Source organism: Haliaeetus albicilla, chromosome Z, assembly GCF_947461875.1.
Source record: "Haliaeetus albicilla chromosome Z, bHalAlb1.1, whole genome shotgun sequence".
In the NCBI taxonomy this organism is placed as follows: domain Eukaryota; kingdom Metazoa; phylum Chordata; class Aves; order Accipitriformes; family Accipitridae; genus Haliaeetus; species Haliaeetus albicilla.
In genome coordinates, this window is record NC_091516.1 from 23400820 (window position 1) to 23427615 (window position 26796).

Sequence of the window (26796 nt, forward strand, 5' to 3'; positions counted from 1 at the left end):
TTTCAGTTGGAAGGACATACAACGATCATCTAGTCGAACTGCCTGACCACTTCAGGGCTGACCAACAGTTAAAGCATGTTATTAAGGGCATTGTCCAAATGCCTCTTAAACACATACAGGCTTGGCGCATTGACCACCTCTCTAGGAAGCCTGTTCCAGCGTTTGACCACCCTCTTGGTAAAGCCTGAACTCCCCATGTTGGCTTATCCTCTCTTTACCTTCTTGAATAGTAAATGAAACCCCCAGATTTTACAGAGACTCTGCTCAGTATAATCTGAATTGTAAAGAGAATTTTGAAATTGATATAATGTCAATCTTCACATTACAGCTTGCAGCATTCTTATTATGCAAAATTCCAGCAAAAAACTTTGGACCTATTTATAAAAAACTGATGAACAAACTTCTATGTTCCATTTGTGGGTTTGTTTTGCCTTTTTTTTTAAAATGCAGTAAAATAGGGAGGGGAAATCTGCTTCACCATTTATATTTTACTGGAGTCTTGGGACCCTGTGTAATTCAAAGGAAATTAAGTACAAAAGATATATTAAAATAAGGCTCAAATACTTGTTCAATTTGTCAAAAGACAGAAAATAAAGACAAAATCTTTCATTTAATCTATACTGTGGCCAGTTCATAGGCTCAGCTATGCAAATTTACTCATCGACCTGAGACCCCTTCCTTCTCAACGTGCAGTGGACAAGGTCAACCAAATTAAAAGCCATGCTTCTGAGTGGATTCCATTTTCATTAAGCAAAAGAAATACAAGTATGCAGTGATGAATTTTGTACTTTAGAGGCCTCATATTGTTTTTTGAATAGCTACAATAAAAGCATGACATTTTGCCTTTACTGAATATAAAAGAATTTTAAATATCCTAGTTTAAATGCAATTGGAGTTGTAAATACACATACCTCTTGCTAATTTCCTGATCCTAGATAAATATTTAGGTATCCTAGAGAGGGATGAAAAGGTCTAGTGAAACCCCTTCTCTCAGCTGATTTGCCTGACTGTGTATCTCAGAATACCACAGAGAAGAGTCAGTAAGAGGCAATGTACAGGTCATTATGAATGTCATTCCATTTCAGTTTTAAATTTGGGCTCTGCAATAGTCCCACTGTAGATTTTCTTGCATGCTCTCTGGCCAGTTCTCTAGCTTACCAAAGAGGGACACAGTTGGAGTGCATACACACATACACATGAGAATATACAATTTTATAAACATCATCATTTTTCCAGGTTACTAGATTTGTTCAAGGGTCAACAGGAAAATGAAAAGAAATTTTATATAGTCTGTGTCCAGACAATAACAGAGCTTTCCAGACCTTTTAAAACTAAATAACTGGGCCACTTTCTACAGCAAGAGAAACTTAAATTGGCAGACAGATTAAACATACAACACCAACATAAAAAGATTCCATAATACTGTTGCAACAACAGCTTGTCGAGTATGGTAAAACAGATACCATATTATTAATGGCAATGTGGAGCACTGTAGTTTGCTGTTGATTTTAGTGGTGAACATGAACAGATTCACATTTCAGAGTTCCAAGATTTTCTTCTTTTCCATCAACCACAGAAAAAGAAGTAACAAATCCTTTCAAGAACAGAAGGTAGCTTATGAATGACTAAAATGCTGGAAGGACAGACAAACTACTGCAGTCATAAGAGGTGGTCTAAGCTAGCTTCCCTCAGGATGCAGATTTAATACCACCTGTAACATGGTGTAATATGGTGTATTTTGTAGGCGGAAAAAACTGCTCCTCAAAAGTACCATGCTTAGAAGGTGACTAAGGACAAGAAAACTTGCCAGTGACTACCGAATGGCTCAAATATTTTCATGGTGTAGAAAATTATCCCATTCACCCCTGGCACAAGCGCACAGAGCATGGGACATTAACATTTATATGGGTGGGTGAACATCCTGAATCAGCCTGGGTATAAATTCCAGTTACAACATGGCATCCTTTGGTGACATCCATTTCACTTCTGTCTTCATCCCTTTCACAATTTAATCCAGATAGATGAGAAATGTTCACTAAGACACTGTGGATTTCAAAAGATCATGGAAGGAGAGTAAGTAAAGCATACTCTGATTCATAGGCAAAATCAACTTTTCCTTCTGCCTTTTACTGTATTTAAAAGCTAATAATGGAAACCATTTGCCAAATGCATTTAGTCTCTGACAGAGGGACACATATGTGATCTTCTAATTTACAGCTTGCATGTACAGATGTTCACACTTAGTAAAAGGATTCTTAATAGCATTTTAAAATTAAACATGTGTTGATAATAGGTGTTTCAAACTCAAACAACACAGCAACTAAACTGATAAATGTCTTCATGCCTCACCATGCCTCATGCTCTAACAACATTTTTATAACAGATCAAAAAAAACCCCCAGCACTTCAGTTGCATGTACACAAAATAAATGTTATTAAAAAAGTCTGAATGAAAACTTTCATTAATTTTTCTGTCTATGATCTGATTCCAAGTTGAAACATTTAGATTGCTACTAGGTTTATGTAGCCGAAAGCAGAACCACAGTTTGTTCACAGACGTTGCTTGCTGTCTGCAATTTTTTTTATCCCTTTGCAAAACTTTGAACCCCATCCAGCTTTGACACACTGCCTCTTCAGTTAATAACTATCAAGTTTCCCCTTGTCTCCTGTCTACTTTTCTTTGAGGCAATTGCGCACTCAGCACCCCGAGATAATAACACACATCTATAAGATAAAAGCAATGGCATTAATGTAATTGTCTGCCTTTCTCTCTTTAGCCTAATCTTTTTTTTTCTTCAGTTTTGACTGCCTCTGTGACACCTGTTTTTGTCTCCTCTGATCCTACGACAGCTTTTCCGCTGACAAGGTTTTTGCCTGACAGAGATTCTGCTAGACAAGAACATAATAAAATATGAAGAACTGCTTGTCAGAGTTTCTGCCAATGCTCACATGAAATAGGGGGAAAAAAAAAACCACCTGACTATTTTTTTAAAGGGGCCCTGTGCTGGTCGCTTTTGGCCTGTCAGGAAAACCGCCTCCCTGGCCAATTCCTGCAAGCCAAACAGGTGTTTTCTTTTATGTTTTCTTTCTATACAAAAACATTTTTCTTCGATAGTAGAAAATACTATTACAGAGAAAAAAAGAAAGAACAAAAAATCCCCAAATGCTTTCTCCTAAAAATGGTTAGATCTAACTTTGTGTAGTGATACCTCGTGAGCATGTTTTAAATTCAGAATTGACCCCTCAAATAAATAAATAAAGTGGTAGGCTTCTTCTCCCTCCTCCTGGTTGATAGCTAATGTGTTCAAAGGAACAAGCTGTAGATGACCTTCATTCTGGACTACTAGACACTTCCTGCATGGGCGTACTGCATGAATGAAGACACTTGACTATGGGGACCATGGAAGGGAAGATGAAACAGAGCCTGTTCTCTTCTGTGGGATTTGGACCTTGCAGTCTTCTCTGGGTGCATTTGTGCCTATGGGAAGGAGGACTTCAGCACTAGTGTACCCTGATGAAGAAATACATATAGAGTCATCATGTGAGTGTCCCAACACACAGCTGCTTTTGTGTGTGTTGGTACCATTGGCCACCTCTGCTACAGACAGCAATTATTGATCAGTCCATGATGTCACGGTGCTGAGTGTACCAACTGGCCTTCATTGTGCTGACCAGCCTCTCTGGAGATCTCAACCCTGCATTCTCAGTGCATGGGTCCAGGATCCTTGCTAGACCTCAGGCCTGGACCTTCATTCCCTATGTAAGGTACATTGTAGGTGTGCCTGTCTGTAGTCCTGTCTTCTGCCCTGTCTCTGGCCTCAGCTTCTTTTGTTCCTGACTGTAGTCCCTGGATGGACCCTTGACCTCACTCATTCCCTTGCCATGTCTGAGGTTGTCAATGGACCCAGTTACCAGCACCTGGTTCTGTCTACTGTGATCAGACCTCAAGTAACTGTGCCCATGGTGCAGGCATGGCCATTGCTGGAGTTGCCCTTAACTCCTGGCTCAGACCTCTTTGCCGGGCAGCTCTGCTTTTGCTGCTCCTTGACACATGGATTGACAGTGTCATTGTTGAAACTTACAATTTATAATGGAAGCCACTAAATTAATATATATCTCTTTCTATTACCTTGATGAGTCATTCATCTTGGATCTTTTCTATCTCTTGTCTCCAAAGCCAATGCCTCCTTCCTATCAGCCATTAACACCTTAAAAATATTCTCTCCCTTAATAATGGTGAGATAGGAGTTAATATGCATCTTAATGGTCCTAATACCATCTGGCTGACACACTATATACAGCGGGACAGAAGCACATTTGGGAGTCCTGGATTGTGGTCTGGATTTGGAGGATTTCCGTCTTAATCCAAATGCACCTCAAATTCCATTAACTGTGATTCACAGATTCACAAAAAGTCTGTGGTGGAAGGGGTTTCTGCAGATTGTCTGGTGCAGCCTTCTATTGAAAGCAGGGCCTCAGATTAGGTTATCGCTGGCCCTGTCAAGCTGAGTCTTTGATATTTACAGTGGGGGAAATTCCACCACTTCTCTAGGCAACTCCTTCCATCTTTTATGCAGCCTTGAAAACTGTAATGAAAATGCAACAGGCACTGCCCACCTGTTAACATCATTCTGTTTGGATGAGTACTGTGTTGTAGAGGCATTTAACATAGGCAAGCCAAGACCATGGTGGTGTTTTAGTCTAGGGTGTAACTCTGGTTAAGCCTATGAAATGCTCTCCCACATGTGCTAAATCACCTCAGTTTTCCCAGGAAAACCTGCTGTCCTAAAGTTGCTGACAACTGAAGATGTTTGGACCCTGGGAAGACTGGTTCATATAGCTAGTTCTACCGTTCATGAACGTTAATCTTTTCCACCCCAATTCATGTACTGTGACCACTGCACAAAGCTCCTGTTAAATATACTTCAGAATAATTGACTGTAATCAATTAGAATATCATCAGAGAAGTCTTTGAGACTCGTGTTATATATTTCTTGTATTATCTTTTCTATTTCTAAAATCCAGATGGAAATAGGATATTAAAGTAACTCTATTGTCTGCTAAATTAATCTGGGGCAAGTTTCCTCATAATACTACAGCTCAAATTGAAATTCTTCCTAGTAGGCAAAAAAAATAAAATATGGTTTTTTCCATTGAATTTCACATTTGTAAAACAGAAAGCTGAGGTAAAGTTATGCATCGTATTATCGTTACTTTGTAATATCTGAAAGCAGTATGAATTTTTAATTCTTGCAGTCAAATCCCATTTTAACCTTATGAAGCTATATGGAATGGAGTGGTAGGGTTTGTTTCATTTAGAGCTCTTTCAATTTGTGTTCTGCTTAACCTAGTGAACTCTAGTTAATTAAGATGTTCCTATAAACAATTAAGCTTCTTGTAGGATCGTTAAGAAGATATAAAAATTTATGATGTAATAAAGTGTAATAAAATGATAAAGTGGTTAGCACATCACAGCAATTCATGTGTAGCAGCGTAGGTGTTACAACAGACAAGTAAGCAGGTACTGTCACCTAAACATCCTGGAGAATTGTGGACGCATGTTGCAGAAGTCCACCACTGCTGTCCCACAAATCCATTGGCAATTTGCACTCTCAGGTCCCACAGAATTTATCCTGCTCATCTGGGAATCAAGCAGCGAGCACCAGATACTCTTTTGCTCCTATCTGAAGCTACACCATGTAGTGAACTTCCTATCACCGCAGGTAAGAGGGCACCATCAAGGGCTTCACTGACTACCTTTCCAAAAAGCAGCCTCTGCTATGTCTGGAAAGAGGAATTCCAAGTGCTAATTAAAAAATCATTGGGTTTATTGCCTTTGATCTATCTTGCACATAGCAAGTCTATTTTTTTCCTTACTGGATTCTCTCCTTAAGAAGAGAGGGTATGACATCATTGTCCAAGACATCTCCTAGCATTTTATCATATGGTATAGGGTGTACTAAATCGGATGAAGCCTTCTCTGTAAAATGTAAATTCAATAATGATGGGCACCAAATAACAGTATCTTGCACTTTTGAAATACCTTTAGTCTAAACCTCTCTGGGCTTTTTATAGCTAGTAAAGGGAGATCATAGCTATAAAAGTGGCCTTATATGTATTTCAGAGTTGCCAGTGAGTATCTGATGGTATTAATGCCAGTTCTGTGAGAGTACAAAGTGTGATTAGTAAATTAAAAGTTTTTCAGACAATAAAACATTCACAATGAGAAGGGGGTTCACTTTGAGATATGAATATAGCCCAAGCCAGCAGAAAAGGGCACTATGCTTCAGAATGGTCTGTTTAGGGCTTAGTGGGCACTGGAGCACTCCTTAGATGACTGCTTAATGTCTGGTCAGGGATAATCTCACCTGACCACATCCAAGGGACACTGGAATATTCAAAGCCAGGGCTGTGAGCCAATAAAGTCAGGGAGAGGGAGAAAGGTCTAACCTCTTCCTGATTGTGTTAAGATGTCCTGGGAATGGCAGGGAAGAAGAGAAAAAATATTTTAATCTGAATGGACCCTAAGGGAAATCCAAGGAGGTGTGAGTGTGAACATATGTAAGTTAGAGCCTGTGGGTTTCCCCCAGGGAAAACCTTACTCAACACCTGAGGATGTAAAATTTGCATGAGGACTAAACTCTTGGCCACATGGTTATGTAAGTATCAGCTGAATACAAGGATGGAAAAGGAAGACTTTTTATTTGATCTTGGGGCAACTAAGCATTATTTCCTTTCCGTCACTTGTGTCTTATAAACCTTTGAAACAATATTATTTGTCTGGGAGGCCCTAATGCTTGGATACTCTCATTAGCTTTTACCTCAGCTTGACTTGCATTAAGGGTGATCTCAGAGTAACCCAAAGCAAACACTACATCACATCATTCCTACCAATGTGGAAGTCTTTAAAACCAGATACTGGGTCAGAGTACCCACAAGATAACAGAGTGCATCTTCTCTGTGCTGCATTGGCCGCTTTGGGAACTGCGGCTGAAGAGAAGAAAAAAGGGATGTCATAGGCAGAAGGAGGGACTTTAGAAAGTGTTTACCAGTAATGAATGTTAATCAGGTAAAGTTCCTGGAAGCAACTGAGTAATGAAAAATATGCCCCAGCCTTCAGGGTCAAGAGGAAGTTGTAACAGATGGACTTAAATGATTTTGTCAGTAGAAGACAGGAAAAGCCTGTTTTTCTTTAAAAGTCATGAAGAGCTAGCCTTTGTTATCAATGAATTGTAGATAATTTGCTAAAAATCTGTGTAACAAAAAAAAAAAAAGAAATTGATGATACTATTGTCATTTTAAAGCATTTTAAAGAATTAAATAAACTGAATAGAAGGAAACAATATGTCCAGTATGCTAAAATTGTGATTATTTTTTATATCCTATGGAATAATACAAAAACAACCCAATTACTTTACCAGTAAACTATAATGATAGGATTACAATTCTCCTTTCCTTTTTTAGTATTTATTCTCTACTATGTCCATTTTTAAGTAAAGAACAACATGGCAGTTCTGCCAGCTTTTAGAGAGACTCCAAGATTTGTGACGTGTTTTTGTTTTGTTTTGTTAGAGATGATCTTTGACTTTGCAAACCTGGATTTCTTTCACTTAACAGCTTTGGACTGAGACAAATATAGGAACCCTGCTGAATTTTATTTCAACATAACACTCCTCTTCCTTCTCGCCTCATTCTCATGCAGCTCACATTTACAATCTAAACCTTCTTCCTGGACCAAGTCTTTTCAGCAACTTCAGGGTAAGGGAGAGATGCAATTTCTAAAATTTCCACAGTATTCTTCTTTTGTTTATTATTTATTTATTTACACCTGTCCTTCCTTTCTTATGTTCTCACTTCAAGTTTCTTTTACCTGACAATTTCATGAACTACCATGTAGAAAGTCATAAAATTCAGCCATTCTGAATGAAGAAGTCACAGCCACGTCATGCATCTGACTTTATAACAGAGCATTCTCCATTTTCTAGTGGAGGTTGTTGTTTTCATTGTTAGTCTCACTTACAGCAAGCTAGTACATGCATTAGATAAATACCGACAGCAGAAAACTTCCTTCACAAAATGAAAGTGTAACCCACATGGCAAGTCTCTGAGCACGAGTACTCACTGGATGGCAGCTTTTAAACTGAAAAAGAGTAATGGATTTGCCCTATGTGCCAAAATCACCTATTTGATGTCATTTTCATCAAAACCAAAAGGAACTTAATCTCAGAGTTACTAGAGAAAAGGCTTGGCCAAGTCTTGGACTGGAGATGGGGCCGTATGTGGCCTCATCATACCTCAGAGAGGTACTAAACTCTACTTGAATAAATAGCCCAGCCCTGAGCTATGCCAGTTGGCATGATGCAGATGAAAAGACATCAAAGATCACTACAGGACTAAGGATCAGCTTTCTCTGAGAGACAAAAAAAAGAAGGAAGACAGCAAAAATGTTCACAGAATACTTCATTTCCTGGAGTAGATTGAACAGTGTGAAATTCAGCTAGTCCAAGAATGCACAGTATACCAAAACCATCTGAAAAACATGCTGCTGCTGTCCGAGTTTTACCAGTGATCAGTGTGAAGGCAAGACAGAGATAGTCTTTCTCATCTTCTGACTCTCTGAAACAAGGTGACAATGATTTCAGACAAACTTAACAATATTATTATACTGTGTTTTTTTAAATCACTGCAAAGTTTGAGATACTGGAACTAAAATAAATAATATGAATGTCATAAATTATAGCTTTAGTCCACTACGACATATGTCACCTTGGCACACCTTTTTAGAGCAAAATAGTTATGAGAGAGGGTAGGCTGCATTTCCCATTGATATGCATTGGGTCTTTTGATCTGTTGGACTACATATAATAAGAGTATTTCTGCTAGCAATATGATAGTTGTCATTCTGACATCAATGACAAGCATACAAGGCAAAATGCAAACTCAATGAAATCAACATCTTTTTACTGCAGACTTGCTTAATTTCTTTCCTCATAAGCTAAGCTACTTCTGCTAGGGGAAGTGGGTGGCAAATAAAGTGGGTTTTTCATTATTTCCAATAAAGTTTGAGTAAGTGATTTTTGTGCTAAAGCTAGTAAAATGTCATGACTGTCTTCATAGTATAGTATGTTACTTTTAATACAACAAAAATAGCAGGAGAAGAAACCAATTCAAGCACTCAAGAAAGTAGTAATTTTTTGTAGTCATCTTACTCCTACATTATTTAAAAGCCACAAAATAGCAATTGCCTATGTTAAAATAAATTCTCCTTAAAAAAAATTGACTATTAAGATTTTAATAAGATTTTATTTTTCACCATATGGACGATACAAAGTACCTTAACCATTGAAAAAAAAAAAATAGAAGGAAAAACATCTAACTGTTATCTGTTTGCCTGCTTGAGGCCTAGGAAATGGCTTATCCAATTTAAACCATTTATTTTTTGTTTTAGAAAATAAATCCCCACCCAAGCTGACAATACGAAAGCCAGGCTTCAGCTGAAAACAAATTAAAACAGGCTAGTTATCCAAATCCCTTAAAACATCCAGAGAGTCACACCAGCAATAACCCATTTTCCATTATGCACACCAGTACTAGAAAATGCTGCTAGGCTCTATGCAGCTTTTGGCTTCAGCCTTAAAAACACTGATGGTAGGATTACCACTGTAGCACAGGGGTGCAGGGTCAAAATTCGATAAGCTGAACTTTTGCCAACAGAAACATTTATCTTGCCACAGAAGAATTTCTCTGATGAGTCTGTTCATATATTGACAATCCCACTTTTGGCAACTCCAGACAGAAGAAAATTGAACTTGTAGGAAACCTTTCCTTTCAAGATGTGTACAGCTCATTTTAGGTGAGTGAGAAAAAACATGAGAAAGATAATGGAAGCAGGAAAAAAGAAAACAGACTAGCAGTTGTTAAGTGCAATAATACTGTGGTGGCTGTATGCCCTTTCTTCCTCACTCCAAGAATTCCAACATTTTAAATGGCAGTTATTAACATGAATTAACTCTGCACAGATTAGTCAAGTATACCATGAGAAGACTGCAGTTCTAAGCTATTTTTGATCTATTCAGTTAATTATGATTCTAGGTTATCAGAACTGAATAAGCAGGGTACTTCCTGTTGGAAACACCTATTCTTTGATAATTACATTCAGGAAAGCACTACATCATGTGTCAAGGAGCTGAGTTGAAATTCATTAATAAAAATCAGAAGGAAACCCTTTAATTAAAGCAGCAGGAAATACTATTTGCATTCAGGGAACAACTTCTGAAAGTACCGTGCTAAGGGTTTAAGGAAAAACACTTCTGAACAGCAACCTGATTCAGTTATTTTGAAATCCAGGCGCTACAGTGAATTGATCAGTGTCCTGAATGCTGCCCTCAAAATCCTGGAAAACAGCTAAGATCAAGAATTGAAGCAGATGCATCACAGTCTCCAGGAAGTAATTTATAAGCCTGTGCTTTGAGTATGTATATGAAACATATATTTGACTTGTCCTGCTCTGCCATAAGATGTAAATACTCCAGACAAATGTACACAAAGTATACTAAAAAAAAAAATAAATCAGAGCATTCTTCACTTGGTGCAGTAGTAAAACAAACACTTTCTAATAATATATAGCTGTATTAAGTTTTCTATTCGGAATGTCAAGCACTCAGGTACAGGAGCAGGTGGTATATCCCTAATCATTAAACTCACCTTTTAACTTTCTGGATTTATAAAACAGGGACATTTCTACTATATATACTGTGGTAATCTCAGATTACTGTCATACTTTCTGATTTTGAATTCAACCACCTCACAGGGAAGAATTTATCAGGAAAATCTGATCACACTCTTCTAAGATGTACTGGTTAAAAAGAAAATGCAGGATGCCCATATGCCAGAATCTAAGTGCTAGACTCCTAATTTCTATTACTCAACAGGAGGACACCCTGGAAAATAGCTAGACAGGTCTTCCCTATCTGTGGATCAGCAAAACCTCAGATGCTGATTCTACGCAAACCTGAAGCGTGCCTGAACTATACTAATTTTGCAAGGTTTAGCAAACCTTCCAAGAAATGTGAGTCTGGTTATACTGTGACTGAAGATAGCTTTCTGTGAATAAAGAGGAGTGAAAATAAGCTGTGTCTCTAGACAATCTAGTATATAATAAACCTGCAACCAGCTAGCAGATCGGTGGTGTTAGGGTATTTCTAGGCTGGCTGTATATATTACTATGCAGTGTCACAGGACTGCATGGTACCTGCATTTCTACTTTCCTTTCCATGTATGTGATGTTTTAAAAACTTCTCTGGCAGTCTGTGCTGTTGAATTTGTTGAGCATTCACGCTTGCCATATGTCAGCATACTCAGGCACAAATACACACAGACATGAACTAAAAAGAGATCAAGTGCATCTTAGGAGGGAAGTACTAAGCTTCCACCCCAGGTGTCATCAAATTAAAATAAAATTTATAGAATATAACCCACTGAATGTCTGGCAGCAGTGGGGAATGGAGACTGTGCTTGCTTAGGTGCCAATAGCCTAGACCATGAGAAGAAATGTCCAACACTGATTTCTTCTGCAAACATAGTAATCTTTCTCTTTTTTCCCTTTTTTTCCTCTTTTTTTTTAATTAAACCATTTTACGTATTCTCTTTATTTGCCTTCTAATACAGTTGTATACAGCCCTTCTAATACAGCTGCATACAGCTCTCTCTGATGCATAGCTTAATCAAGACTGTCACGAAAAAAACCACTAAACACACAAAATAGTAAAGGATAAGTAAAATGGAAGGTCTACATATACTGATGCCTTTATACAGGATCTGGGCATTCTAATCCCTCCTTTCTTTCTTTAGCTACTTAAACATGGGAAGAGAGGTTCAACTCACAGATCACATACGCACACTTTTGTTGAGCCATATAGGATACACTCATTTCATTCTGACATCCAAGCTCTGGAAGTTTAACATTGGTATGTTTGAATTTCCATTAGGGTCAGTGACTTATTGGCTGATGCTTCTTTGCAATACAAACTCTGCTGTGCAACCATACTATAAACTTTTTGCCTTTCTGCTAAGCCCTGCTAGAACTGTATCATTTCCTGGAGGCTAGAATATTCTTTTGAGCTGTACACAAGCTGTTGAACTCCAGTGGCACTTGAAACTATTGCCAGAATAACAGACCCTCACTTTTTCATCCTAGAAATTGCTGTAAAAAAAAAACATGTGCATGCATACATGTGCACAAACCCAGAATGCATGCACATGCATGTACAGACAAATAGATATCACTACTGTCTGTATCACTCCAGCTCTAAGTATTTAAAGATACTGGGAAAGACGGACAGAATAGAGAAGACAAGCCAGGAACAGACATTTCTTACCATGTGCCACCCAGCCATGTTTACACTGATCACAGGTTCTCAGGTTTATCTTCCCTGGCTGAAAACATTCACATGTGCAATTTACCAGTGTACAGCGGATAGCCTGGAAAAAGAAACAAAAAAATGTATTAATGTCTTTCTTCCTTCTTGTACAAATTTGTTGTGAGGGCTAGAAGGGTATTAACTGTACAGCAAAAACTAGCCTTCTAACATTCAAAGCATTGCTCATTCTTTTAAGTAGAGATTAATTTTCTTTCAAAAACACACATCAGTACCCCTGAGCAATGACAACCAAAATGCTTATTCAATAATAACATAGTCTGTTGTCCCATGGAGATGAATACATTCCTAAAGTCTTTAAAAGAATTGCTCTATTTCTTTTAGGAAAAAAAAGCAGTAGGATGAGGACTCTGTAGATGTTCCACAAATTTTCTGGTTTTGCATCAAGTGTCTGAAGGAAGATGTCACTAGTGATGTCTTACTGTAGCAGCATATCAGCTTGATTAAAACCAAGAGTAAAATGAGGAAACAAAAACCTACAAAAAGGACAACTACAGATCTCTACTTACACCTCATCTCCCTTTTAAATTTTTTTTTTCAAAAATTACACAGGTTTACTTTGACAGGGGCTATCTACATCTACAGAAAAGTGAATATAAATTGAATAAGACTCTTTTTAATGTGTAACAGACATATGTTTTTAAATAGTTTAGAAGATGACCTGTGCACTTCAAACTGCTACTAATAAATTTATGGCATGCATTTAGAAGTAATTTGCATGGAGATTTCTGAGACAGAGAGGCTTATTCTGATCATTCACAGATTAACAATCTACTGTAACTACCAGAGCTGCCAGGAAAAGATACCTCTATAGATTTAGATGCAATCAATGATAACTTGGGGGCTAAGGTGGGGGAAGGGTGCTTGGTACCTATTGCCACTGAGATACTGAAGCATTATGAAGGCTCTTACCTTTTCCAAATAACTAACACCCCCCCACACACACTCTTCCAATACCAAAAAAGAATTACCTTAACTATACTGACTTAAAGAAAATTACATTCAACTTCAGCTTGGCCAAGGTAAACTCCTTGGTTGCTGACAATGAAAAAGATTCAGAGTTATTTTAAACCTTTTATGTCTTTACTTGTTTATCTGTATCACACAGCAATTTAAAGTCATTTATAGTTCATGGATCCACTTAAAATCTGTACTTCTCTGCCAAATCTGTGGTACAAGAGTCCTTTCTCCCTCCTATCCTATCTGCTCTTTTACTATCTTTTACTCTCAAAAACCTAGTGGGGAAAAAAATATCCTGCTCTATTATGCTTGACACTTCAGGGCCTCAGTCCCAATGTCACCTGTCCAATTACTCATTAGGTAGGTTATAAAACACTGCTGTAGTATGCGTGATTAAAAGAATTAGTAATATGAAATATAAGGGTACCAAAGAAGTGCTGACTGTGCAAGAATAATATATGTGTTTGTAGGTTATGAGAAAAAAATTCTCCTGAAAGGTCCTGTTTCTTGTTCAATAGTTTATTGACTCAGTAATATATCAGGTCTCCACTGGTCAGTAATGGTGTTCTTTCTCTAATATGTTCATTAATTAATGAACTCAGTAATTAATTGTACTGCAAGAAGAAGGGCTTACAAAATGGTATTATTATTTTATCATAAAAGGCTTTCTTAGATTCACCAGCTTTTTTTAATGTCTGCACCAATGTGACACAAATTTGTTGTATTTTACGTTATCTTGTCCTGTTCATGTGTCACTTACAGCATGTATAATAGGAGCAATACAGTGTATGTACACATACTAGATGAAACAGTGTTCTTTGGTAGAGTTGCTTTATTAAGGCTCATCAGCATTTCTGTTACAACCCTACCTATTTTGGCTTAGAGGTTAACAGGTTGCCTGTAAAAATTGGATTCAGCTTGAACCTGAAATACAATGTTTCAGCCTAAGAGTGTATTTTATTGCACACATTCAAAACCCATCCATTTAGCCTTTATAAATTCTAAGACCGGGGGGGGGGGGGGGGGGGGGAGTTTAGAGGTTTCATGTTTTTTTCCTCTTCCCTGAGTTAAAAAGAGTCTTGATGGTGTAAAGTGTTGAAGATTAACTACTCAGTAAGATTTCTGTATTTCATACATACCCCCAAAAAAATTCACACAAACTTTTCAGAAACCTGAAAATGTCAGCTTGTTCCTCAAATAACTAAATCTGAAAAGTCTTCAAAAAGATCTATGTATTTTTATAAAGTAATATGGATTGGCATGAGAAAGTCTGAAGATAAGTAGCATGGCCAAAACATTCAGCCTGGTCTTACTTGGCAGCTTTTTCTGCAAATGGCGTGTTGATTCCAAGTTGTGATCTGGTTTCAGTAGTTTCCCATCCCATCACTGAGAATCCCATGCATATTTCTGGGTAATGAGGATAAGCCCTCATCTGCAAGATGATCATTTGGGACTGAAAAACTCATATTCTAGTTCACATTCTAGCATGATCTTGGCCAAATTACTTTGTTAGCCTGATCCCTACATTCCCTAAACAATAACCAGACACAATGATAGTAAAGTGTTGTTCTCAGGATAAAGGCAAAATAAATTGTTAGGCACTGTATAGTGATGGAGGCTATTGAAAATCTCAAGTAGAATTTAGTCTTTATTTCAAAGATTCATTTTTCACTTCACTCAGTTAATCCAGAATTATTGTAACTACCTCAGATCACTACAATATCCAACAGGAAACCAGCATAACTTGGTAGAGAGAATATTCAAGATGCCAGGAATAAGGTGTGTTCCTACACACACAGATGGAACATTAACATTCATTAAAATGAAAGAAAGCATTGTCTTTAAAGACCTTCACAATGCAACCAACATATGTACTGAGCCTTGCAAGGATATGCATTTGAATTATTAAAAGTATCTTTCTACTGGTTTTCAACAGCATTTAACTGAGGCATACAAGTCACTGACAGTTTGTGCAACAGGCTCAGGAAGGACCCAGAACAGCAGCAGGAGATGAACGTGGCTGTCCTGGTTTCAGCTGGGATGTAGTTAACTGTCTTCCTAGTAGCTGGTATGGTGCTATGTTTTGAGTTCAGTATGTGAAGAATGTTGATAACACTGATGTTTTCAGTTGTTGCTCAGTAGTGTTTAGACTACAGTCAAGGATTTTTCAGCTTCTCATGCCCAGCCAGGGCACCTGACCCAAACTGGCCAACAGGGTATTCCATACCATGGGACGTCCCATCTAGGTTAGGAACTGGGAAGGGCAGGCAGGGAATCGCCGCTGGGGGACTGGCTGGGTGTCGGTTGGCGGGTGGTGAGCAGTTGCACTGCACATCATTTGTACATTCCAATCCTTTCATTACTACTGTTGTCATTTTATTAGTGTTATCATTATCATTATTAATTTCTTCTTTTCTGTTCTATTAAACCGTTCTTATCTCAACCCACAACTTTTACTTCTTTTCCTGATTTTCTCCCCCATCCAGTGGATGGGGGGGGAGTGAGTGAGCGGCTGTGTGGTGCTTAGTTGCTGGCTGGGGTTAAACCATGACAGTGGCGTAGATTCACCTAAGAATCCAAAGCTTTAATGCAGCCGCTCCATCCCCCAGCAGCAGGATTACAAGGTACAGAGAGGATAAAAGTACAGTAGCTGGTGTACTTGTAGGTAGCAGCGTGGATTCATGTAACTGTGGTTGGACATCTGTTACTGCTTAATTTGAAAGGGGTGGGGTGGGGAGTAGGCATAATAAAAAGATCCTGGGTGAGTTTGCAGCAGCCAAATATTGTAGCCATTGTTCAAACCTGTTAAAAGTAGGTATAAAAATCCAAGGGTGTAGCAATGCTAAACTGCTGTAGAAAATGCTTCTGAAAGAGTACTGCTCGGCATTCCAGAAGTCATGCACTGTAATTCTGCCTTTGCAACATATTGCTAAAAAGTTTACGTAATGTGACTCTGTGTACTATGCTATTTTGTAGGGAAAGAAATAGAAATTTTTCCTGACTAAGGTTTTCCTCAGAACTTCCTCCAAGACAGACAGAAAGAAAACAGAAGGAAAGGAAAAGAAACCAATGACCTTGCATAGCAAGAGGAACAGTAAAATCAGCAAATACAGGCTTCCGCTGTACCAGCTGATAGGCAACCAGGTATTTAGATGACAACTTGCAGGTTAAGGTCCTTAAATATGCAACAAAACATGGTTTTCTGCAGCTTCTTGAAAAGTGCCATTATGTTCTACCACATCAATGGTCTGCAGATAACAGGAGTTCTCAGGCATTTTTACACATCCCTTCCACTGAGTTCCTAACATAACACTCCCCACATTTCTAACAAAATTAGAGTGGCCCTTGAGGACCTGTGGAGGAAATAGACTGGATTTCAGTAGAATAATTTTAAATAGTTTACACAACTAATTCCTTAAATCCTAAAGCAGTGCTATTAAGGTTTAAAAACAAAATACACGTATACAACAATAAATTAATGGTTTTAGAATTGACACCAAAACATTCAGAAATATCTTGCTGTTTTCTTTGAGATCTTCCTGTAGAGTGTAATGCAGAAAGAAGGGAACTTTGCCTAGTATTAAAGCATGTGGTCTAGTACACCTACGCATAAGTTTGTATGGCTAACATTAAAAGATGTTAGACCTGACTTCTGTGGGTTTCCCCCGGACCAAGCATATTCATTTAACATAGTCTGGGTGATTTAATTATATCTAACAACTAAATATTATTCACATATTAATAGGAACAGCCTATAGCAGTAATGGAAAATCAATCTGTCTGGCTGTTTTGCAGAGCTTCCAAGAGACAAGAAGCAATAACCTATCATGAAAGGGATCACAGTATGCGAGGAGGAGAACACATAAAGAAGAGGTATGATTCCTCCTGTAGAGTTCTTACAAGTGACCACAAAAGATGGAGGCAGTTAAAATGATGCAACATTCTGGAGAGACAAGTAAGTTTTGCGACATCCTTTATCCTGAATTTTAATACTCATTGTAACAAAAATTCTTAATGTAACTTGTGATGAGGCTCCAAGAGTGCTGTGAGGTTAAATAGCATCTTACTGAAGTCTTAGCTCCGTTCTTCTATGTGGTAGGCAGTAAGAGAGCCTTGCTCTTACTGTCCTTACCTTATCCTTCTCATCTACAAAAAGAAATGCCTCCTATCAAGCCATCAATGATATAAGGGAACACTGTGCACCTGAATACATTACGGACTCAACGATACTCACTCTCTTTGCATGGAAGTTCCATCTACCTGTCTAAAGCATCTACCACACATTTATCCTACAGAGCTCACATAATCTTAATCCACTGTTACCAATCACAGGAGCACGAGGCTTGAGGATGATTTGGTCTAGTGTTTGTGAAATCTTTTCAGTGAGACTTCAAACCAGCAAAATGGTGCATAAGTGCCATTCCTTACAGCTGGATTAAAAACAGTAAGACCCTGTGCGAGTGTGTGCTCTGTACAAACGTATTAGTTAGTGAGGCTGCCGGGTTTTTAAACATGCACATATACACATATGTATACTTAAAATTTAGATTTTGCATAATGTGGTAATTCACAAGTTCTATGCATTATAGTAATAAGGGCAAGAACCTTCCATATTTAATTGACAGAAAAAAAATGATATTATGATTTTAAAAACAATAAAAAGTTCTGGTGGTGTATGTCAATAAATGAAATATTTGGGTGAAATGATGGGAAGTATTGCAAAAGTAAAAGCAAAATGCACTTTTTGCAGCTTATCACTCAACTTTAAGAAAAACCGAAACCCAACATGTTAAATACAATCTAATCTTCCCACTGTCAAACAGTTTTAATTCTATATTATAAATACCAAATACCTAATTTTGAACTAGTATTTTACTGAAAGTAAGTAACACTGCCATGGGGAGAATAATTTAAAGCTGTACAGTAGTTGGTCTCAAGACATGATGGCACATTGAGATAATCAAAGTTAATGAGCAAGAGGTTGATGAGAAATGCAGAGATCCACTCTTCTGTTGCTGTATGTCGACTCATGCCAAAAAAAAGATATGAAGCAGCAGACAGCAGCTAAGTCTTGCAAGTGTTCCAGCATTTTTTTTAACAGAAAGTCTTCTCTGCCATTAAGTTCTTCTTACTGTTTCTTCGTTATAAAGTGAAGAAGACAAAATCTGTCTATATAAATCAACACTATTGCTCAGCGCAGGATTGTACCACACTACAGTTTTAGGCTGGTTTTTTTGTTTCTTTCTTTTTCAGAGCACATATTATATGCTCTGCAAACAGCTCTTAGAAAATCTGTCACTTCTCTTCTTTATTACTTCAGGAATCCCAATAATTTTTTTTCTCTCTTAGCAATTTATTAATTTAAAAGACCACAGCATAAATTCTGCTGTGTAAATAGCAAAAAGATCCCAATGAAATTATACTATTTTTAATAGCTGGCAAATCAGGAGTACAACAGAGTTTGTTTTAAATTAACACCAAAAGGAGGATCATTTGCATATCGACAGTTAGGAAACGCACAATGTGACCTGCCTATGGTAAGCTTGGTATTACAAGGAATTGTTGTGGTTTAACCCCAGCCAGCAACTAAGCACCACACAGCCGCTCACTCACTCCCCCCTGGTGGGATAGGGGAGAGAATCAGAAGGGTGAAAGTAAGAAGACTCGTGGATTGAGATAAAGACAAATATCTCTCCCATTCAGAGACCCAAGCGTCTTCTGAGTTGTTCACTGCATTGCAGCATTTTATTAGCAATTTCACATGACACTATATTAGTATTTTTTCTTATTTGTATTTATTTTCAGTAATACAATCTGAAAGGTACTAATATTGTTATATTTCTCTGTGGCATTCAAGAAAACAGTTACTAATACAATATGAAGGGAAGGATGCTAACAAGAGAGAAAGCTGTTAATAGGATAAAACAGCTTTTCCTGGAGTAAGGACAACTTAGCCTTTAAGCATTTTAGAAAACCATTTTCAACTCTTCTTGAGAAAGAGCTGGTAAATGAATGGGAAAAAAGAAAAGAAGGAAAAAGAATAAAATGTCATTTGTAATGTTGCATTTAAGTTAGGAGTCACTCTTCAATTCTACCTTAGATACTTCCAAAAGTGGAAGCCTGTGTCCAGGAATGCTACATAGACTGTTCTAGAGAAAACAAATATAACGCGGAATAGCTTTGTTATTTTCCAGGAACTTTTTGTAGGCCATGTTCATCCTGATTCTACACATTCAACTCACAGTGCTGCCAACAGGATATTCTACAAAGACTGCAGATACGATATCACCCTATGTTTCTATAGCATGTAAAACTAGCCTGAGGGACCCAAGCAACAAAGGCAAAGTTGTTTGCACTGAAAAAATTAAGACTGACAAGTGCTTCTTTGCTTAAAATTTGAAGAAGAAAACATGGTTCATTTAAGAATGAGATTACCTGTGCCTGAGAGCATGTTAGCAAATGAAGACATTTGTTCTTAGAGATGAAGACCAGACCCATGTTATGAAACCAACACTGTCAGTCGCTGGAGTTCAGCCATGCACTTTTGTCAAGGCAATGACCAGTGCCAGACAGGCACCCAACAATGCAGATGGGCTCACCTGGAAAGCCTCACATACCCTCTTCTACCCATGACTCTTTTAGAGATTAGCATTGCTAGCTCCACCCAGCTCCTCACCTCAAGTAAGCACAACTATGGTCTCCTTTAGAGAGCACAGGAGGCAAGTTGCTTCCACTGGTTTTATGGCCCTGCTGACCCTGGACCAGTAACTTACTCCACTTGAAGTACTGCATCCAGCTCTGGAGTCCTCAGTACAAAATAGACATGGACCAGGGTCCAGAGGAGGGCCACAAAAAAGATCAGAGGGATGGAACACCTCTCCTATGAGGACAGACTGAGAGACAGTTGGGGTTGTTCAGCCTGGAGAAGAGAAGGCTCCGGGAAGACCTTACTGCAGCCTTTCAGTACTTAAAGGGGGCTTATAAGAAAGATGGGGACAGACTTTTTAGCAAGGCCTGTTGTGATAGGACAAGGGGCAATGGTTTTAAACTAAGAGGGTAGCTTTAGACTAGATATAAGAAGACATTTTTTGCAGTCAGGGTGGTGAAACACTGGAACAGGTTGCCCGGAGAGGTGGTAGGTGTCCCATCCCTGGAAACATTCAAGGTCAGGTTGAACAGGGCTCTGAGCAACTTAATCTAGTTGAAGATGTCTCTGCTCATGTCAGGGCAGTTGGACTAGACGGCCTTTGGAGGTCCCTTCCAACCCACACTATTCTATGATTCTACGATTATGTTTCTGAACTGGACAAGTGGATGGTTTATTCTTTCTACACCATTCCTGCACACAACTTTATTGCTTTTATATGAAAAAAGAAAAACATTTCCCAAACTGAAAAACTCTATTTAGCCATTGCTAGTAAAAGTATAACTTTTTCTTTCTATAAACCTTACTGACACCTCTGCAGGGGAAAGAAAAAAAAAAAAATCTTTGCTGGCAACTATAGAAGATAAAGTATACTGAGATTCCCATACTGTGCTATCAGCCTTGCTATTCACAACAGAATTCTACTTCCTTACAGCAAATGTTTTCAGAAGAAAGTATGTAAACCAATAACATTTGAAACTTGTGACGATGTTATCGCTTTCTGGATTTTAAATGATGGGTTTTCAGTTTGGCCAAAAAACCCCATGGATTTAGACTACACTGTACTGCATTTTAGCTAGTGAAGGTAAATATGAGTTCTACTGAAGTTACATGAAAAAGTTATAATGAAAGATTTTAATTTTTTGAAAGTAAGTGCAATGAATTAAAATTAATTAGAAAAGTTTGAGTATTTTCTAAAAGGAAAATTATCTTTTCTATCTCATCAAGATCAACACTGTACTATGTACCATGTTTTTAAGTTATAACTTAAAGCAATAATTGCTTATTTAAATTAATTAGAGACCCAATCCTGCACTGTTCTTTCAGTGGCCAACTCTGTCAGCCACAAAACTGATACTGTAAGCAAGTAAGAACAAACAAGTGACATCTTTTTTTTTTCTTTCCACCAAAATCCCAGATTAACAGGTGAAAATTTTTATCTTCATTAGATAATGTTGTTCACTAAACATGGATTTCTTTTATTCATGTATCTTTTAAATTTTGCTTCTTCAACACTTCCTGAAAACAAAGCCATGGATTTTTTGCACAAAGGTTTGCTAACATATGCTCTATCCCTTCAGCTTATGTACGAAAAAGGAGAATTTCAGTAACTGTGAAACAGATAAAATGTTTTTCCTTGGCCAGAATGGAGCATGATTACATATATAACGGGGGGGGGGGGGGGGGGGGGGGAGAAAAAAAATGTTATTGGTTTTCTCAGAAGGATTTTCTTTTATACATAGCTTTATCCTATAATTTCGTCCCTGTTGGGCACACTGCCTAAATTTAAACACAAACAGTCAAGCAATGAAGAAACATTACCACATTTACTGTGAACAAAAACTCCCAGTTGTACAGTGAAATTTTAATACATTTCAACTTATCTCTTTTACTAATGGGGTGAGTACAAACCCTGCAGGAATTCGCTCTGCAAACTGGTAATTACAGTAGACTCACTTTTTTATAATGCATATGTATAGTCAGACACAAGAACCATAGCTGCCCTTTTGATGTAGGTTACAATAGGAATGTTTAAAAAAAATTATGAAAATCTACAGCAATTCTAAAGGAATGCATTACTTCATGGGAAGTTGTCCTTTAGCTATACTCAAGAACACAAATATACATAATACAGTATAATATACATATATTTATTTGCTTTTATAAACCAAGGCACAAGCTTTATCAGCCTGTTCTTTTTATTCAAGTGGGTTGTTTTTTTTTCCCAATGTACAGAATAAATCTGCCCCTACTGGTACAAAACTGGAGTTTCTATCCTACAATACCATGTATGAGCTCAGAAAAAGATTTTTGTTCTCCCAGGCCTCTTCCTCTGCACAACCTTCAAATTTAAATAGTTTTGATCTTCAAATTTATGTCTCATTAAATCATTATAACACATATTTAAAAGCACTATTTCAATTGCATAGATTTACAACATACAATGTCCAACTCAGCTAAGATAGGACATGCTGGGTCTGGTAGAACACGTTTGAAGTGTACACAAAGATTTAATTTAATCCAAGGGGGTGTGAAATCAAAGTCGGATCTACTGCCACTGTCATACATAGGGACAATATTTATCTTTAATATAATAATGACAAGACACAGCTATATGTTAACCAAAAGAACAAAGTACAAGACAAGTAAGGGCCTGCAAAAATACACATATTTCCAGGTCTTTTATGGTCTACACCATTTTTTTTTAATGCCTATCAACCATACCACTTGATTCTGCAAATACTTGCATCCTCATTGTTTACATATACTCATATTCATACTCTTCTCTTTAAAGGTAGAAAAAATTCTTCACACAATTCAATAAATAATTAAATCATTGCGTCCTCTAAGGACAACACACAGAAAATCATATCAGAATTCCAGTTTCTGAAGATCCTGTAAACTGGCACATCTTCAAAATTGCCAGAAGAGCAAGCCAAGTATTTAGCAATTAATTTTAAAACTGATTTGTCAATACAGGTTACACTTACCTAGCATCTCTTTGAGCCAAATGCTGCATATTCACCAGTTTGCAGCACCCAGCCCAGTAGAAAAAAAATCTGCCTGTCTCTGTGTAGCAGCTCTTGTGTGTTATGTTAGTTGGACAGTAACATGAAACATTTGCAAGTTTCTCCTACTATGGAACAGCATGTTCACAGCTCAAAACAGTCACAGGTGAAGTCACTAGACCCCTCATCCTCCAAGCAGAAAAAATTGATAATACAAGGAAACGGTGTGAGTCAGTGTCAATGACTACTTGCAATCACCAATGGGGAATCAATGGCTGAACAAAAACTGTAAACACAGTCATGGGGAAGGTCTCTCTTGTAAGACCTTGAAACATGCTGTCCATGGAGACGTTATCAGAACCTTGAAATTTTATGTAAGTTTTAAAGTTTCATTGCTCTTACTGCTGGGCACTAGCTCTAGCTCTCTCACAGATGTAACCCTCTTCTCCAGAGATGGTTGCTTTTAGCAATGAAATTATTCTTTCATAAAAAAGTGAGTTGTTAATGACTGTGGAATCACTTCTTCACTTTTTTTTAATAAAAGAAATCTGGTCTTGACTAAATTTGAAGAGACGACTCATTCAGAATAAGGGAGTTAGTTTGGTACAATGTGAGCATCAGACTGAGGAAGGGTGCTACACTAGGATTACTAACAAAAGGCACTGCGCTTAAGGCATATGCGTATGGTAAGTATTTCACTCATTCCTATGAGAAAGTGAAATCTACAAAATACTAGAAGGAAAAAGAGAGAGAAATATGTGTGCCAGCAGGTCTATGAGTGTAAGCATTCCTCACAGTAACAAAATTCATTTTCACAGGATAGAAGATAAATGCTGTATCACTTATGGCTCTGGCTGATGCAATACTTAGGATGTGCTTAGTCAGCAAGTCTCTGTTGAAAGCATACGGGAGGTAACACAAACTCATCCTCTAAAATTACCTTCACCACTGTGCATCATAATTAAGGTAACAACCTTGTCACAGTGGTTTCTGTCTGTCTGAGGGTGGGAAGAGGAGATATGGAGAAGCCAAGCATGAATTTCCCAATGCATATACTGTGCTAAAACTTCACTGAATTTCTAGATTTCAGAACAAGTGTGGGGATAAACAAGAGAAAATATATCCCAGACTAAGACTCTTTTTGGGTAGAAGGCACCAGATCTAGCCACATTTCTAAATGGGAGAAACAGTATCTTTGCAATGAATATGCAGCAACGGCACTGCTTTCCTCTTCTTGAGTTACCAGTTTCATTTAATTACCAAGGATTCTCAGAAAAAGAAACTGCTCCCTTTTATGTATTGTCACATGCAAAAGTGAACAATGCCTATTTTTAACAATTTTTAATTAAAAAAATTATGATACTAAAATCAGTTGTACTAAATGGGTGTAAAAAGACTGTATGTGAGACAATTGGGTATAAAGGCTTTATCTTAGAAAAGCATTTGAGATCATTGACAGTGACTGTCATTATTTATTTATTGACACTTCCCAATTTTTAGTGCTCATTCCAATTTGGGAATCAATTTTGGAGAGCATACAGGACCTTCAATACATGCACAGGTTCTGTGGATCTTGATGTTAAGTAACTTTCTTCTACCTTATTACCCCTTATGTTTATAACACTATGTGTAACATTTGATCACACATGGGCAGAAAATAAAGAAAACTAATCAGAACCCAGATGGCTGCGGTTTAAGGAGATAGTCCTCAGTGTGACCTGAGACTACATAATGTAAATTGCTGAGAATGAAGCTAGAATAGATTTTTATGTTGGCTGCACACCTCCATGCTGAATGCAGGTGTTAACTTTTATAAACCATTAATGTTAATACAAAACCTAAAAGTGAAGGAATCCGGTGACTTGCAATGTATTCCTCAAACCCTGTTTGAGATGCTGACTTTTTAAAATAGTCTCTGCTTCAAGGGAGAATGGATAACCCTAAACTGAGGGATGTAAAAGTACTTCAGAACCTGCAGAGTCCAGCTGAGTACTGTGCTTGCTGGGATGACAGCAATGTTCCCACTGTCACTCCCTCATGTCTGCTCAAGAATTGAGACACGAGCAATGGTGTCTATCACAGATGCTGCACCAGAATGACCCTGAGCACCTGCTCTTCAGTGAGCAGCATCAGTGAGGGAGGAAGGTGGAGGGGGGCCAGTGTTGGAGGGAGAACTAAAACTGTTTCTTTGCTGTTAGTTTAACTGATGCTGCCTGAAAATTCTGTATCTATTTAAAATACAAGAAGCGGCAAGCAAGGAGAAAATAACTTTTAAGCACAATACCGGGGAGAAGACCAACAAAGTGTAGGATGCTTACCACATAGTAGCGTTGCTTTCTTCACGTGTCACCAGTCCTATAAATATCATTGCGTCCTGTGCTATACCTGCACATTTATTGCTATGTTAGGTAAGAAATGTTCAGTGCAACTACTATTTCTAGATACACGATTTCTAGATTACACGATGTGAATTCATTTGTACAATGTCCTGAGATTAAGACTTCCGTGCAATCAAATTGTTAGCTGTTTACACATTTGTGGTGGACTGTAGCCAGCCCATTACCGCAGTTTCTGTCACAACAACAGAAGTTCAATGAGCAACAAGTTCAATGCAGGCAGTCAACAGATGCTGTATGTCTTGCTTCTGACCTTATGAATTTAGTACCATTGTCTTGCATAGTTCACAGTAATTGTAGCTGAATTGAGCCAAATGACTACCAAATTGTTTTTGAAAGATTAATATGCCTTCTTCTGGTTTTCTGTTTAAGGGTGGGGGAAGACAACAGGTGATTCACTAAGAAAGCATGTTCATATAGACAAACAGGAATGGTCAGGTTTAAATACTGAATCAGTTTTTATCCTCATCTCTTATCATAGTTTATCTTTATCTACATGTATTTATTTAAAATCAGTCAAGAAAAACTCAAGATGCTAGACTGCACTGAAGGGAAAACCAGCAGTCTAATAACACAATTTTGTTTTGTTTAGATTTTCCATTGCTTTTGGTTTTATTCAGTGACAGGAGTGGTCACCAGTCTGACTTCAATACTATCCACTTCCATCACACTACTAGGTGAATTTATACCTTGAAATACATGTTAGAATATTACCTCTGGACTGTAAGTCTTGTTTATCCACAGATCTAAGACAGATTAGGCAACGGTAGTTACAGCTTTGCAGCAACAAACCGTTCCTGTATCTCAGAGCTGGAATAAGGAAAGTCATACTCCCAGCATACTCAAACATTCAAAATTCTGCAGAAAGTGCAGGAAAAACACAACAACTAATGGGGAACGATTTCTTTCTTTCTTTCTTTCTTTTTTTAAAGAAAATAAGCTGTTTTACTAAATAAAACTCATCCATCCAAAGACATGTATTCAGCAGATGATGACAACAGCTATACAGAATCAGGCCACCCCATCCAGAAGAATGTATCCTAATATGCTGCATTAAAGTAACAGCAGCTTTTGCCACTTGTCAGCATGCATTCTGTTTGAACCCATCTATCTTCTAGATTATTTCTATACCAGGAATAAACACAGTGATCATTTGTACCTTGTATTTATCAGATCCTGACTGTCCATTTTGATTTGCCAGTGTTCAGCACCTTTAAATATCAAGCAACACACATCCTCAGAGACAAAGTCAACTGAATGCATTTAATGCATTCCCAGCTTCTTTTATAAAGTCTGTCCCAACTTTATCTAGAGGAATACAATATTCAGTGCATGTTTAAAATTTCTTTC

General features: G+C 37.8%; 1 protein-coding gene across 7 annotated transcripts in view; it reads right to left on the reverse strand.

Annotated features, from left to right (window-relative positions):
* The window catches only part of BNC2 (basonuclin zinc finger protein 2), a 342418-nt gene that overhangs the window by 117227 nt on the left and 198395 nt on the right, over positions 1-26796 (reverse strand). For all 7 annotated transcript variants that reach the window (XR_011323263.1, XM_069776358.1, XM_069776359.1 and 4 more), the window contains one exon: positions 12377-12479. Coding sequence is in view for 5 of the 7 variants with exons in the window: in XM_069776358.1 (XP_069632459.1) it covers positions 12377-12479 (103 nt within the window). In the remaining 2 variants the exon portion in view is untranslated. The remainder of the gene's footprint in view (positions 1-12376; positions 12480-26796) is intronic.